This window comes from Phoenix dactylifera, chromosome 9 (assembly GCF_051530095.1).
Source record: "Phoenix dactylifera cultivar Ajwa chromosome 9, Ajwa_hap1_PhDact_Kaust_v1.1, whole genome shotgun sequence".
NCBI lineage: Eukaryota > Viridiplantae > Streptophyta > Magnoliopsida > Arecales > Arecaceae > Phoenix > Phoenix dactylifera.
Window position 1 is genome coordinate 4,735,186 of NC_143198.1, and position 17,012 is coordinate 4,752,197.

Consider the following 17,012-nt stretch of genomic DNA (forward strand, 5'->3'; position numbering starts at 1 on the left):
AGGTTGTACCATAATGAGTTGGTATAAAGTTCATTTTATGCGTAAGCAAGCAGATGGGTTCTCCTCTTTTCTATAAAACTTATACTATAAATTATCAATTCTCCCAAGTTTAATTAAAAGTAATAATAAAAAAAACTTTTCCTTTCTGGTTAAATGACAAACACAAACACTCTCTCTCCTCTCAGTATCTACAAGTACTCGTTTGATTTATAGGAAGAGAAGGAGAAAAAGCGATATCAATGGAAAAATAAAGGCTTTGCCTTATGTTTGGTTGGAGTTTGTAAAGAAGAAGGATGTGAAAGTAGCAGTCTCATGAAGATAAGATTTTTTAATTCCCATCCGTTAGAAATTAGATATATATATATATATATATATATATTTTTTTTTTTCCTTGGAACCAAAGGAGACCTAAGAAAGGTCCATTTGCTTCTTTTATGTGATTACACCTATGGAAGTTTGGCGGCAGCCCCACCTCTCATTGGATCAATTTCAAAGCACAAAAGCTACGGTTCCATTTGCACCACCTATTATAGTCAAAACCCTGCATGAATCTCCAAACTTACATTAAGTGTCCATTTACTAACACAACTACTAATCCAACCGAAGGCGGCTCTCGTCTGCCCTAGTGCCCTCACCTTCGCTCACCCTTGGAAATCTCGTCCAACTTCGCGGAATCATGCCTCAGCTATCGCCTCTCGGCCTACTAAATGGGGGAGGTAACTGTACTGGAGGTGCGCGGATCCGATAAGATGGAAGGCCGGAGCCAATCGAGCCGCCCATTTCTCGTACCGTACATCGGAGGGATCTCTCGTTCAAAATTGATTTCCCACTCCGCGGAAGGATCTTTACAGCAAAAGTTCATTTCACTTCCCCTCTAAGCCGAAAAGAGGGAGGAGACCTCTGAGTCCAAGATTCGGTCTCCGCGCTACCGAGTTTTTCCTCCGCTGCTCTCCGATTTAGGGTTTCCGTCGACGAGATGGCGAGCCCATGGCCGAGGGCCTCGCCGCTGGCCGTCGCCGCCACCCGATCGCCGGCTCCGCGAGTTGCCGGTGCTTCCCCTCCGGCCAACGGTGGGACCCCGCTGGGGGACGACGCTATCTGGAAGCGTCTCCGGGAGGCGGGGTTCGATGAGGAGTCGGTGAAGAGGAGGGACAAGGCCGCCCTCATTGCTTACATCTCCAAGCTCGAATCCGAGGTATATTTTCGCTTCTGTCGACACTCTTCACACTGAGGCTGTGGGGACTGTGCTCCGTTTTTGACTCTGTTTCTTCTTTTTGTGAGGTTTTTTGGTTGTTTAGATAGGCGGTCTTTGTTGAATTTTGATTGTTAAAAGAGAATCTGGAAAGAAGTTTTAAAATTTTATATGGCTTTGAGCAAATTTGGGCAGAACGGTTTGTTGGGAAAACTGATTCTAAGAAGATGCTGTTCCAAGGATCGAGGTTTCTTATTTGATTAAACTAAAAAAGAAAGGAGAAAATGGACTCTTTTCTCATAAATTTTTATTCTTAGATTTTACTTTTTCATTTCGGTTCTTCCATTATTAATATTTTCTTGCCCAAACTACACTCTGGCTCAAGGCTGGACACTGGCGGTTCCAAGTGGGGGAAGAAACACACTAGTTAATAAATTTTACTCTTGTTTTTGTCACATATGCAAATCTTAACAGAAGAATCAAAAATCCTTGATATGAGCTACAACATAATTAAAAAATGCTTTATATAGAAAAAATCAAATTGGTTCCAAGAGTTGAAGCAGTAAACCTTCTTGAGAGGGTGATGAGGGTAGAAATAACATGGATCCAGCAGTTTATACTAACTGCCTTGGAGTGCCTTCGCTGACCTTGATAGCTTTCATGAATAGCAATGGAAGTAATGGCAATATAAGCTGTTGATCATGAACGATAGATCTGCCGAATGAGAAAGTTAAATGGGAGACAAAATCGTATATAAATTATGAAACAAGGATGAGTTTTTTCCAAGATCAAACTGAAAGAAATGATGATTTTGGAATGGCATGGGGAGGGGTGAGACAATGACCATGGGTAAGTTATGGAGGAATAGAAAGGCTATAGTATTGGATGAGATCTGGAGGAAGAAAGGGGACAGTGTGGTGTGCCATGGACAAGAAAGAAATGGAGATGAAGTGCTACTCTTCTACAGCCAATCAGATTTGGCATGGCAATTGATGATTTTCATATGTGAAGAATATTCAGTGCTCAATCATGAATACACCCAAGACTACACCCTCTGTCTGTTGTATGTTCATGTATTTTGGGATCCTACTTACAATGGAAACATGTAGAATTGGGTACTCTGATTAGCAATGTGTTTATTATTTGCACTTGAAAAATATGTCCAATTGAGAATTAGAGATAAGGAACATACTGTCATTGATTGGTTAAGGTAGTAGTGTCATTGCTTGTTGTGAAGTGGAGAAGAGGGACATATGTTAAGGGAAACCATGTGTTGATAGCCCCCGTAGCCGTCCACCTATCTTTGCCCTTGAAGATAGCCACTCATCTTCACCATTCATAATTAAATCATCTCAATCCATTGTTCATCACTCTGTCCTCTTTTCCTATAATAATATGTGTCCATTTGTCTGCTCATTTATGCCCATATTTTTGCTAATTCTGTTGCATGCCACCTCTTCTGGTCCGTTGTTGCTCTTGGGAAAAATAATTTTGCCTGATACTAGCAATACAATGCTTTCTGTGGAGAAGAAAACTAAGGGAAAACACTTAGGGGCTATGCTTGTGGAAGTGATTCAGAATAATACTTCAGCTAATAGTTTGGGAAAAGTAGTTGATATGCCACAGATTCTTTCAAGATGCACCTTCGCTTGTTGGTTACCACATCAAGATGAGAGGTGAACTATTTGAGTAGCATATCTACATGCTGATTTGACTGAGTGATAGAATTGACTCTTATTAGCAATTATCATCATCAAGAAATTTTGTTTTATTCAATTTCATCAGCTTTACAGCCTTTTTGCTATTCAATCAGATCAAGGCATGTACCTTCCGTCAAAATGAGCTTCTTTTCACCTTGTAGTGTTATCATGAATGATTATATTCTGGCCTGTTCAACCTTCCTATGTACCTCCATGAAACTAGTTTTGATTAGGAATGCGAATAAACTGAGTAATAAGAAAGAGTAAACAAACTCAGCTGAGCTTGACAACATATGGCCAAGTTAGGCTTGTCTATGATCAAAACCAAGCTTTGGGCAATCTTCTTATCAAGCCGACCCAAGCTAGTATTTATATTTGCAAATCCAAAGTATTTAAGCTTGGTTTTTTTTTTAATGAGTTAAGCTCTAAAAGATGTTTAAGCTTGGCTTGCTTAGCCGAGTGAGCTTGAAGGAGCATATCATCTAGTTGAGCCCACATTTGTTCATGAAGAGCCTAGTGCGTTTGTAGCTTGAGTTCTGATATGTCGATTACATAACTTTTAGTATCGCTAATTAAACATACTCATTCTAACTTTTTCCTTGGGCAAACAAACAGCTAGGTTTTTTTTTTGCAGTCCTAGTTTTAATAAAGCTGATCATGTAGCTATTGATATCACTATTTAAACTAATTCAATCTTTTTCCTGGAGCAAGCTTTGATTTTTCGGGATAGTAGCTCAAAAGGTTAACTAAATATAGCATTACAAGTTTATGAAATATGTGTTTGGACAATTTGAGTTTTAGATGCATCTTTGCTCAGAAATAGGGATGCAAACGAGCCAGCTTACGAACCAAATTTTGCACTATTTGGTGTTTGTTCTCTATTTGACCTTGTTGAATATTTTGGAGATCTATGGTTCTGGCGTGGCCCGTTTGCATTCCAACATCGAACTTGGGTATCCAAGTTTCTTAAAGTTTTAGAATTGTAGAATCTAACTTCTTTAAGGCTATATAAACATACATAAACTCTTAGCTAAATTAGTTGAGATTTATGGAACAATGGAGCGACTAATAGTTGTCAAGGCAATCAAAACAACCATGAAATTGTGGGGGGCAATTCCCATCACTGACAAGAGACTTCAAAGTCCAAGTGCAACAACATTAAGCCTAGAAGAAGAGATTTTGTTTTCACCTATGTTCTTGCTTGATTTGACCTTGTGCATGTGATGTGGTTGAATTTTCTTGAAGACTAAGTGGCAAATCATCATCTGAGCTCTCTAGAGGTAGGTTTAATAGATCAAATAGATGATGCTAGTTCATTTCATACCTTTAATGTGTTTTATTATATGGCTTATTCTTTCATCAAAAAGAAAATATTGGCATGGACTTAAGTTTATCATATTATGTACTTCCTTTTATATTAAGTTGTCAAAACTCCTTAAGCAGATAGCTTGAAAGACTTTAGAAAGTAGGAAACCTCAACTCATTTGGACAAATTTAATTTTCCTAATTTTTTGTATTAGGATTTGATGTGGCCTAAATCTAATCTGCCTATCATAGGTCGACACGCGATGAGCATTTTGAAAAATTTTGAATTAAAAAAAATTGAATTCAAAAAAAATTTGAATTCTTGGCATGGTCCAAACAAGGAAGGAGATTACGATAGATTTGAATCCTGATAAGCAAGGAAGTTACGCCAATCCTTTGTTTTTTGCCTCTAAATCATAATAGATCCACGCTCCCTTCTCTACTCCAAAGGAGGAGAATGGCTGGAGGTTTCCGAGCACAGATGGCGAGAGGCTCCCAAGGAGAGCCTCTCAAGCTCTAATGGCAAGAATCTCCTAAAGAGAGGCTCTTAAATTCTCATTGGCAACAAGCTCTCGTGGCGAGAGGCTTCTACAGAGAGGCTTTCAAGCTCTCATGGCTATCTCTACATTCGAATCCTCTTCCACGGCCATCCCTGCACATTGTCTCCTTTTTAGATAGGTCGTGTGTCCTTGGAGATCAGGATGCGGGTCTCTGGAGGCCGCCCTTTCGTGCCATTTGAGATACGAGTGTCATGCGTACGGGACCAGCATCCTTAGAGACCAGGATGTGAGTCTCCGGAGGCTGCCCTTCTATGCCACCCGAGACATGAGTGCTGTGCACATGGGACACGCATCCTTGTAGATCAAGACGCGAGTCCCTGGAGGCCATCCTATGCTGAGCACTCCTGGCCAAGCTCCCAGGCCCAACTCCCAGGCCGAGCATTCCAGGCGAGCACTTCAGGTCGGGCTCCCAAGCCGAGTTCAGTAGGTCGAGCACTTCAAGCCAAACACTCCCATGCCAAGCTCCTAAGTCAAGCACTTTAGGCCGAGCTCCAAGTTGAGCACTCCATGCTAAGCTCCCAGGCCTAAAGTCGAGCACTTTAGGCTGAGCATTACAAGTTGGACTCTCAAATTGAACACTCTTAGATCGAGTCTCCTATGGCCAAGCTCTCAATGGTCGAGCTCTCAAAGGCCGAGGTCGAGTACTCTAGGCCAGGCAATCAAGGTCTACTGATCTAGGATGATTACTCTACTCTGATCTTTTTTATTTTATCTTCTCTTGCTATTTCTCACTATTATTCCAAAGCCCTGCTTGACCTAAGTACCGGAGGAGGTCCAATTGGAGCCACCTTGGGAGGCCTTTTTCTTCTTTTTATGTGCAGATCCGCGACTCTCCATGACATATCGGCACTCTGCCTTCCACCATTGTGGATCGAGTGATTGATCGGTGCCCTCCACGCCTCTAGATCATCATAATATGATTGGGCAATATTTGGGCACCACTAGGATTTATCATAGATTTGATGATTCATATGCTACCATACCATCATGATTCACGCAAGGTGAGGCGAATATGTTGTGCTAGCAACCTATGGGTTTGGGCATATGATTGAGGTGGATCACTTTGGCTATTATGGGAAAGACTGGATAGGGTTTAGGAGTGAGATTCACCACATTAGGAAGCTGAATCACATGCCAAACTTTAGAAGCTATAAGTTAACTATATGTTGTTTGATTGAGCTGCTCTATTTTTGAAATCGGGTAAGGTTTCGAGATTGATGATGCGGCACCACCTTTTAAGGGTGTGTTGCACTAAGCGATCAGAGTAATCCATCATTTGGACCTCGAAATGGGCCAATCAAAGCAAAAGTGCTTTCCGAGAAAATCTTTGACTAGGTATATTTTTCAACTCGAGAAGAATTAGACGGAGTGGCTAAAGACAAAGCCGATGTAGAAGTTGAGATCTACCTCGTGTGGGATGTTAACATTTCCATGGCATTTTTATTTCGGGAAAGTTGTGTTATCTTTTAAATAGAATAGGAATCCGGCTCGAATTATACAAGGGCAGACCTCACTAGTATAAATTGAGACTATGAAACTCAATTTGAAATTCATTAAAGAAAGCAAGTGGATGCTAGACCCTACTTTCGCCATTTTTTTAATCTTTCCTTAACTTTTTTTAAGGTATTCAAGTTGAGCCAATTGAAGGAATTACTTCCTTTTCCCTTATTGGATAAGCATAAATTCTATGTATGAGAATTCATCATTGATTTTACGATTCATATACTTCCACGATATCATGGTTCAAGCAAAGTGAGGCAAATATGTTGCATTAGCAACCACCAGGTTTGGGCATAGGGGAAGATGAACTTTCATGAATCATGCCATTCTATTTTCTGATGGTTGGTTGCACCTCTTGCCACTGTTTTGTCAGTGAGAAGTGGCTTTTACTGCCCATATATCCTGCTGCTATTAAATTTCCGACCAACAGTTCCAGAAGATGTCACTGCAGCAGAGTAAACTTATCCGAAGGTTTTGGTCATAACAACTATATTATCCATGTCCTTTTGCTAGCTGGCTAGTTGCAATTGTTTCAGCAGGAGGCTCCGTCAGCACAGCAGGTCTTGTTAAGGTTTGCTTAATCTATTCCCTTATGACTGTCATTTAAAACTAACTTTTTTCATTAGCATTTAAGTAGAAAAATCAGAAAAATATTAGGGTGTTGGTTTCTTTTGTTTAGGTGCTTGTTTGGTTTTGCAGTGATGGTGGTTGTGGTCCTAAATCTATAAATTGTGTAGCAGGATTTATAAAGCAACAGCCATTGCTTGTGATTATGGATATGTTTCATCAATTGGTTATGTCATTTTAGTTGACTGATGAAAACAATTACTGGTGAAACTTCAGGTCTGTGTGAGCTATTTCGCCTAGACCTTCTGCTGGATTGTCTTTCTTTTCTCATATGACGTTCATCAGAAATTCTAGTCATTAATTGAATAGTTACAAAAGGTCACTGATCTCTGTCAGTTTCCATTATGAGAATAAGTGCCAAGGTGTCACTTTTCATGCTCTTCTACTGCCATTATTGTAGTTAGTGTTGTTATTATTCTAGTTGTTGTTCTTTTTCCCCCTTAGTAGTAGTAGCTGTTATTCACATGAACTTTTGCTTCTGTTTAGGTTTTGAACAGATTGAGTTCCTATTTGAGTGCTTTGGCCTTTCGTACTCTGCAGTAGCATCTTCACTATGATGATGAAATTTGATTCTTTGAGTTGTTATCTGTTTCTACCATAAAAATGAACAAACTCTTGATGATTTTGTAAAATATAAATGCAGTCTTTCTGTTATATGTTATATTCTACGTAGTTTAACCTCTGAACATTGTATTTGATTCCTGGGAATGTGCAATTATTTCTAGTAAATGAATTTGTGATGTCAGAAGTTCTTTTGTACTACACATGAATCAAATATTAATTATTATGTTTGCTCTGAATCTTTTTTGCATCAATTAATTTACTTTAGGTATATGACTATCAACATCACATGGGACTTCTTATATTGGAGAGGAAGGAATGGACATCAAAATATGAACAAGTTAAAATATCTGCTGAGTCTGCTGAGGTTGTATATAAGCGCGAGAAAGCAGCACAATTATCTGCTTTAGCTGAAGCAAGGCAACGAGAAGAGAGCCTAAAGAAAGCTTTAGGCATTGAGAAAGAATGTGTAGCAAATGTAAGAACACATCACCTGAAGAATTTTGTTCGAATCAGATCTTTTTTTTATTTTTATTATTATACACAAACATATGCATGTGTTTAAAAAATTCTTTTTGATATTTATATTTGCTGCATATCATTATTGAAGTAACATTTTGCTTTTGTTCTGCTATCTGTAGATGCATCTTTCTGTTTTCTGCGATCTTGTGCGATTATGTGATTGTAGTTCCAGAGAGGTGGTAGGCTTATGTTGGTGCAACTTTTAATACTACACGGACATGTGTAGACTAGACTGCTTTATGATTTGTCCACTGCAGGAGTGTTTGGTGTTCAGTTGTCTGACACCAATATATGCATCTGAGTCTGCATGCAATATCATCAGCTATAATAGAAGATAATAAAAAAAAGTGGGTGACATATTAGCATAAGATATGAGATGAAAAATTATAAACATGGCTATCTATGTATGATCCGTAATATCTCGTAAGTCCCTCAGAACAGCAGCAACAGATGTGCCATTCCAACAGGTGCTAAGAATTGAAACTTCTAGGACAAAACACAGATATTATTTTCAAAATTTTCATAGGATATATTGCCAGAGTTTTGGTACATTGCATGGAATCAACTGTTCAGTATACATATGCCCTTCATTTGTTAATAAGGATCATGAGAAACGATATTGAATGTGATGTCAAAATTACTGTCAAAGCTTAACTGCATTAACATTGGACAAACATAATGGTTTCTGAAGAGCCGATTTTCAGATTGCAGGTTAATTTATTGAATATTCTGAAATTTAGTTTTTGTGTTGTTGGAGTACCACCCTAGAATAGTTGTTACTGTTGCATGTTAGTGTTTAAATGAATTTTTCAATGTTTCTTATTTTTTTTATATGAATCTTATAATGTTTAACTGACATGACAAAGAAGAAAAAGAAAAGGGTTCAAAAACTTTTCTCACCTCTGATTAGCTAGCTTTAGCTGCATTCATTGTTAAAGGAATAAGTTAAAAAAAGAAAAAGAATTCTAGGTTACGTATTAGAAGAAATGGATGAAGACAAGGTGCACAAATAAAAATTGGAAAGAGATATTGCTGCTGAGTGTTGTGTGCGCAGATCAAATGCTGGAAAATTAGAACAGGGATCATGAAAGTCAAAATTAATAATATAAAATGTTAAAGGAATTCTCGAACTGGTATCTGTTTTAAGTGACAGCAAAAAGAACGTGCTGATGAATATAGGAAGAAAAGGAGTAAGAAAAGAAAAGGATATAGGAAAATATATGGTTTTGATGGAACAAAAACAAGAGAACAAGAAAAATAAAAAATAAAATGATCAAGGCTAAAAATAAATAGAGGTTAGAATTCTAATTACTTTGAACAATAAAAAAAGTATAAAATGCCACTTATTTGAATTAGATTTCTTGCAAGTGGCAAACATGGTTTCTCTCTCATGCATATCTAGTTTCTCTCAAGTATGTAACAGCATAAAAATTGACTAACACAAATATGTTTCAGTTATTCTACTTTGTTAAACATGAATAAACAAAAGTAGTGATTTGATGTCCACTTGGAGCATTATGTAGCCTTTTTGCCTTCATGATCAAGGCAGCCCGTACTTGAAAGCTGAAATATTTAAATGATGGTGGGAAACCAATCCCTAAATTGCTTCCATTCATATTATTTCATGCTCCATTTTAAACAATGAATTGCAAAATATTCATAATTCCTTCAGTCTCGTTTCTATCATTTTTGCGTGTGACTTCTTAGAGTCCGCAATGGAGGGGATCCTACAATAAGCAGCTGCTTTTAGCAATGTGTTTAGTAGCCATTATTGGTAATATCATATTGAAGAAATCCTTCTAGTTAGGTTCATTTTGTAGTCCTATTTTCTGAGCATTAACTATTTGAAGGTCATCTAAGTGCCTGAAGATGTATGTATACTAGATTGCATAGCTTAAAACTCCTTGTTAGGCCAGGCTAATGGTCCTTTTGCATATTTAGCCTGAAACAAGATCAAAACAAGTTTCTGGCTGGTATCTCTGTTTGACTGAATTTGATTCAAGCTACACTGAATCAACTGCTACTTCTTTAAGCCATTGCAGCATAAACCTTCTCCTATTTCCCATCTCTATTACTCAACCTATTTGAGTTTTTGTGTTCTTTTTCTTGTCGTTTCTTGTAACTTGTTGCAACAGCTTACTGTTTTTTCAGTGGCACTTACTGTTTGTTCAGTGGCACTTACTGTTTATGAACATGAATATAATACACATTTTAGTCCTTAATAAATTGCCTTATTCTATTTTTGGTATTGTAGGTAATTTATTGCTGTTACTCAACCTTTTTGGGAAATCTCTACTGGTGCTTGTTACCTTTTCAATGAATGAAACCTACCTTACTGATCATGGAATCTTGTCTTTTTTGGGGTTGCTTTTCCGTTGTTTATGATTAAAAAATAGATTTAAAAAATAGATAGCATGTTTTTAGAAAATCCTATCTATTTGGATTTTGAATTATCAACACTGTTTTGCCAAAGGTTCCTTTCAGATGCTTTTTCCTTTAAAATAGGAGGTGTAGTCATCATCTTTGACAGCACTAATGTTTTCCTCATATTTGGTCTCCATGTTGTTCAGTTGTTCATATCCTTTTTTAATCTGGATCTGAAACCATTTCTTTCATCAAGAGTTTTTGATCCAGATTTCTCATGCAAAAGTAATGTTTTTGATCCATAGTGCTGGTGCCAGCATATCACATTGTTAGCTCTTTGATGGATTCAATTGCATGCTAGCCATAGGCACCTGTGGATGTAAGAAATTAAGATGCACCCCGGATGCAATCATGTTGAAAATTCTACAAGTTTACGCTAATTTAGACGAGCTTTCTTTTTAATTTTGTTGTTACCCTCAAGGATATCCTTTTCGATGATATATTTTTATTAATTTTATAATGATATGGCCTCATTGTTTTTGTTGATCTGCTAAACAAAGCCGTTACATACTGTCTTCATTGATTACAATACAAAATCACAGACATGAATATAATTGTTTATGTATCTTTCCTTTCTAGTTTTTTCCTTTTTTGATCTACTTTTATAATTTTCCAATATCTAAACTATACCTTCATTATCTTAACTGAACTTATCAAGTACTCTTCCTTTATCTAATCTTTAGCTGGCACAGCTCTCTCATGCAATAATAGGTGATGTTCTCATTAAGGTTAAAACAAAATTTATTTTTCAAAGAAAGGGATAAAATTCTGTTCTAATGATCTATGTTAAAGAAAGACAAGAGGTTTGTTAGGCATGGATATTTGAGTCTACATTGATGAAATGAGTGGAATGTATATTAGGCAGCTTTCTGTGATTGAGCTACTCTAGTATTTAATGTTTGAGATAAGGCTATGATCATGACTTTAAGACATAACGTACCATTATTTTTGTCTTTTATGTAGATTGAGAAGGCCTTGCATGATATGCGTGCTGAATCTGCGGAAACAAAGCTTGCATATGAAAACAAACTGGCTGAGGCTCGTCAAATGATGGAAGCTGCAGAACGGAAATTTGATGAGGCAGAAAGAAAGCTGCTTGCTGCAGAATCTTTGCATGCAGAGGCCAGCCGGAGCCGTAATGCTGCATTAAGAAACTTACAGGACGTTGAAGCACGTGAAGATGAACTTAGGAGGGATCGTATTTCTTTTAAGTCTGAGTAAGTTGTCCTTCAATTTGTTTTGCAGTTCCCTTCTTTTGCACTTTGTCTGAGATTTATATCAAGAATTCCTGTTGGCAACTAATTATTTCTGAAGTTGTCCAATAGACAAATTATCTTCTTCGATAGTCTTCTTCAATAGCATTGTACTAATCCTTACATGAAACATTTTATTGTTTCCTTGCCTCAACTGTGGACATCTGACATATCGGCAACTTGGTGTCTGCACATGATGGTTCTGATTATTATTTTGAAACCTATTTCCCTTTTGGGGTCCTGCTACCTTTTATTTGCTTTTGTATCTTTTGTTGAAATAGACCTGTGTGATGAATATTCTCGTGATATAGATTAATAATTTTGCAGATGTGATGCGAAGGAACAAGAAATCAACAGTGAAAGGCAGTCTCTATACGATAGGCAGAAAATTCTGAATGAGGAGCAAGAGAGGTTGATAGCAGCACAGACCTTATTAAATCAGAGGGAGGAATATATCTTTGAAAGATCGAAAGATTTAAGCTGCTTTGAAAAAGAATTGGAAGAAGCAAGAAGAAATCTTGAAGAAAAACATAAAGCTCTGAAGGAAGAAAACTCCAATTTGGATCTAAAAATAGCTGGTCTTGCAACTAGGGAGGAGGTCTGTGTATTTTCTGTTTTTAAATGAGATGCTCCTTTTCTATACTCATCAGCTGTTCTTTAGTGGATTTCATTTTTGATTACTAATTAATTCTTGCAGTCTGTGATCAAGAGGGAATCTTTGCTTGATAAAAGAGAGCGTGATTTGCTAATTTTACAAGAAAAGGTTGCCTGCAAAGAACATGTGAGATTTTTTTTGCTTCTTAACAAATTTTTCTCCATTTATATGTAGGTCAATGATTAGAGATTAAGCTAAGCTTCAGAATCAGTTCTCTTGGTTTTCTCCTCTATATATATTGACTCTACATTTTATGATGAGTGCAGGATGAGATACAAAGACTTATGGATGAACATCAGTCTGCTCTGGAAAGGAAGCGGAGTGAATTTGAAGCCGAATTGGAACAGAGGCGCATGATGTTAGAGGATGAGATGGAGGCCAAACGAACGGCTAATGAGGCTAAGGTGGCTGATCTCAGTAACAGAGAAAATGCTATTCAGCAAAGAGAACATGCTATCAAGCTTGAGTTGAGTGCATTAGCAGAAAAGGAAGAGGATGTAGTGAAAAAATTGAAATTACTGGAGGAGAGAGAACAAAATCTACATTCTACCCAAACAGCAGCAGAAATCGAGATGCAAAACATGCAGAATGAAAGAGGGGAGATGCTGAAGTTGAAACAAAGCCTTGAGAATGCTAAATCTTCCCTGGAAGATGAGAAGAAAGAAATCCAGTGTGCACAAGAGAAACTAGAGCTCACTTTAGCTGAGAGAAATGAATTGCTTGTTCTGGAAGGAAAACTTAAAGAAGAAATTGATAATCTTAGAGCCCAAAAGATGGAACTTATAGCTGAAGCTGATAAATTGAAGGCAGAAAAGGAGAATTTTGAGATTGAGTGGGAGCTAATTGATGAAAAAAGAGAAGAGTTACGAAAAGAAGCAGAACGGGTTGCTGAAGAGAGAAAAACAGTGGACCAGTACCTTAAAACTGAACATGATATCATTAAATTGGAGAAGGAAAATTTGCGTAATCAGTTCAAGAGTGATGCTGAGTCCTTGGCTCGTGAGCGGGAGGAATTCTTAAGCAAGATGGAGCGTGAGCATTCAGATTGGTTCAGCAAGATTCAGCAAGAAAGAGAGGATTTTGTGAGAGACATTATGATTCAGAAGAAGGAATTAGAAAATTGTATGGATAAAAGACAAGAAGAAATTGAAACTTATTTAAGAGAAAAGGAGGAAGCATTTGATCAAGAAAAGGCCAGAGAACTCCAGCATATAAATTCTCAAAAGGAATTGATTGTGAAGGAGTTGGAACATGTTGCATCTGAGATGCAAAAGCTTAATGATGAGCGAATGGAGATTGCTCTGGACCGTGAGAAGAGAGAAAAAGAGTGTTCTGAGATAAAGAGCTCCATCGAAGCACTCAATATTCAACGGGAGAAGCTACAGAAGCAAAGGGAATTGTTGCATTCAGATAGAGAAAAAATTTATCAAGAGATCCAACGTCTTAAAAAATTGGAACATTTGGACATTGAATCTGAAAATAGGGCTCTATCTGAGACACCTAATAAATGGAAGGTTTCTTTGAAAACAAACACAAATGCTGATGTTGCACATGATATTGATGATCCAATTGAACAGAAGATCACTGTTAATGATGGTTCTAATCGGAAGTTGCCTTCTGAGAAGACCTCCCATGCTTCACCTCGAACATCCACTACTCTATCCTGGGTCAGGAAATGTGCCGAGGTGATATTCAAGCATTCTCTAGAAAGAAATATAGAACACGCTGAATGCAAAAACTCAGCCAAGTTTGCAAAAGTGTCTGAGGGAAATGGTTACAGCTCTGAAAAGTCTGTTTCTCATAGGAACAAAAACTCTGGAGATGGTAAAAGAATTAGCTTGTCAAAATGGAAAGACCTTCAAATTCCATCTGTTGCATCTGAGGGAATGGATTCAAAAGGTCATGAGAGAACAGGAAGAAGAGAGGCCCAGCCTGTGAGGTCTGATTCACCACATGTGGAAAGAAATGAAGGCTTGTGTAATGCCGAAATTGAAGGCGACAGAGATAATAAAGTCAGCCACGTTATTGAAGATTCTGAGAAATCTAGAAATGCTGACAGTGCATTGCCATTGGGAAGAAAAAGGCTTCACAACACATTATCTTATGAGAATGCTGACATGCAGTTAGAACCAAGTCAGAAGCACCAGAGGAAAACCAGGCAGAATGGGAGTGCTGATGTGGAAGGAGTCACTTCTGACTGGTATAACTGTATTTTTTTTTTCTCTATAGATGTGTGTCTATGCATGTTAATGTAATCTGAAGTTGCGTGGTATCTTTTAGCTATGTGCATTCTCTAACTTGTATGTGATGTTGCTAGCCTGCTTACAGTGCAAATGCCAAACTCAGATGATTGTGACCCATCATCACTCAATCCCACCTCAGGATGTGAAGAACTGCCTGTGGGTTGCAAAGATCAAGAATATGAAAATCCTGAAGTTTCAATTTCAAAGACACCAGAAGTTTCTAAGGACACATCTACAGTACTATGTCCTCATATTCTTGAAAATAGAGATTCACATGGATCAGAAAATTATTCGCTTCTTGGAGATGGTATTTTGCTGTACAGTTCAAATTTTCATAAAATGCTGAAAAAACAAGAAAAAGTAGGAGACCAAGTGATCTTCGAGGCTGAAGAACCATCAAAGGAGATTACTACGGTAATTTCTGTTCAAAATGCCTTTGTTTCTTGAATTTGTTCATTTTCAAAATTCATGGGATTTGGCCAATTTTCATGCTTTCCAATCTGATACTCCTACCAACGATCTTTAATCATGTTTTCCTATTACTGTGGTACATGGGTAGAATTCCAGCATTTGTTTATATAATGCTTCATCTAGCAACCATGACTTGGCTCATAGCAACAACTAAAAAATCGTTCCCCTCTATTTAGCAACTATTAGAAAAGTAGAAATATGAAAAAGATTTTAACTTTAAAACTTAAAAGTAGAAATTAACTATGTCAAATGTTATTAAATTTAGTTTAGTGATTAGTAATTCTGCTGTGAACTGGAGCTTGCCCTAATAGTCATTCCCCTCTATTTAGCAACTAGAGGTTTTGAGTTCAGGTCTTGGGTGGTCCATCTCCAAGTATTTGGACCCTAGATAATTATAGGGTGGGGTGGGTCTCCCTTTCTCTAAAAAAAAAAAGAAAAATAACTAGCAATTATGGCATCATCAGTTTGTTAGTTTCTATGGTTTGGCAAACATTACTCTAATTATGCTTTTTTTTCCCAAAAATAAACTGTTCTTTCTTGATCATAATGATTTTCTACAGTATTCTTCCCTCCCAGTCCTATTTGCTTCTGCTGTACACATCTTCTGTTATCCCTTCTTTAGCCTGGATGTTATAAAATTCACACTCTCCTTTGGAAAGCTATTCAGTATTATAAATGCTTGGAGACTCAAACTTGGACCTAAATAACTTATTATAAAGCACTTACATGGTCCAAATTGCTTTGTTTGCACTGATTTAGACTTTGCAAGTGCCACCGATCCACAGGTTGGATCATCTCATATGTTGATTTTTTTTCCCGATGAACTTGTGATATACAAGTTCACGAGGATTTAGTGGATTGGTTATAGCAGATAACAGTAGCAGGTAAGTATTGGTACTGGCCAATCTTGACTCAAATGTATGCATTGCCTTTATGGCAAAAATATCCAGAATTACAGGGCAATAGTCTCAGTACCCAATTATGTAAGCCAGCTGATTAGTCTTAAATTATGCCTCCTTTGCAGCATGTGGATTTCCTTATGTACCTCGAAACATATTTTTGCCAGAATGGTTTTAATTATCTGTTTATTTGCTTGTGATTTATATAACTTACTATGGTAAACTTTAAAGTTACCGCCATCTTCAAATTTCCTTGGGGTGAGGGGGAGGCTTGTTGCACTTTCTTACATGTTTCTTTTTTTCTCTCTTTTTCCTTTTTTAATGTCAGTCTACAATGGAACAAACTGCTGATGATGGTGGCAAAATTAAAGAGCAGGATAGATGCAACCGAGATGGTGATGATGAAGTTGAGGAGGAGGATGAGGATAGGTTATCTACGAAAGAGAAATTATGGAAATTTATCATTACCTGAGCATGTAGATTACTTGTGTCATAGATGTTAGAGTTCATTACAGCTGCATACTGATATCTTAATGCTTCTTGTATAGCTGTTGCTTTTGCTTAGCTTTTTTTTTTTTTTTCTTATAACTAAACCATCCATAGGAGAATTCAGAATCATCTGGCTTCTAATGTGGCATTGGTTGTGGCACAGAAGATTGAAGCACATGCATTGGATCCCTAAGCGGTACTTTCGTAATCAGCGCATGGTATCCATACTTTTTTTCTTTTATTTTTTCCCTGCTTCAGTTTGAAACATGTAAGGTGATGTTTGTTAGTGTGCAGAATATGTAAGGAATGTATTTGAGTGATGAGTTAGTGCATAGAAGTGTATTTTGAATGTTCTATGTATACGAGTTTTGATCTCCTTGTGTGGACCGTGATTTTAGGGTATATATATCTCTGGCTGAGATTTACTTGTGTGATCTCTCTTTACTGAGGAAGAATAGTAGCGGGAAGGTGAAAAAAATGGTAAACACCTGGAACCTAGAGAATGGTTGAAGAGCTGGGTGTGTCGGTATCAGTTGCCTTGAATCTTGATGGCGAAGGCTCGCGGAATGATTATGGGACATAAGTTAATGTTGGATTCAGAATAATGTTAT

At 37.4% G+C, this 17,012-nt stretch overlaps 1 protein-coding gene across 2 annotated transcripts; it reads left to right on the plus strand.

The window, feature by feature from the left end:
* The first annotated feature begins 458 nt into the window (after positions 1 to 458).
* Positions 459 to 16,761, plus strand: LOC103712275 (nuclear matrix constituent protein 1b-like). Of its 2 annotated transcripts, none has more exons than XR_015968670.1 (8): positions 459 to 1,195; positions 7,714 to 7,923; positions 11,355 to 11,608; positions 11,972 to 12,242; positions 12,342 to 12,425; positions 12,566 to 14,499; positions 14,628 to 14,956; positions 16,241 to 16,761. XR_015968670.1 is itself a non-coding variant. In XM_039115718.2 (8 exons), exons 1-8 carry the CDS (start codon positions 977 to 979, stop codon positions 16,382 to 16,384), a joined length of 3,456 nt encoding a protein of 1,151 aa, XP_038971646.2. In that variant the 5' UTR covers positions 459 to 976; the 3' UTR covers positions 16,385 to 16,761. The 2 variants fall into 2 exon arrangements, 1 of the variants encoding a protein (XP_038971646.2); XM_039115718.2 differs by having other exon boundaries at positions 14,617 to 14,956.
* Positions 16,762 to 17,012: the final 251 nt, after the last annotated feature.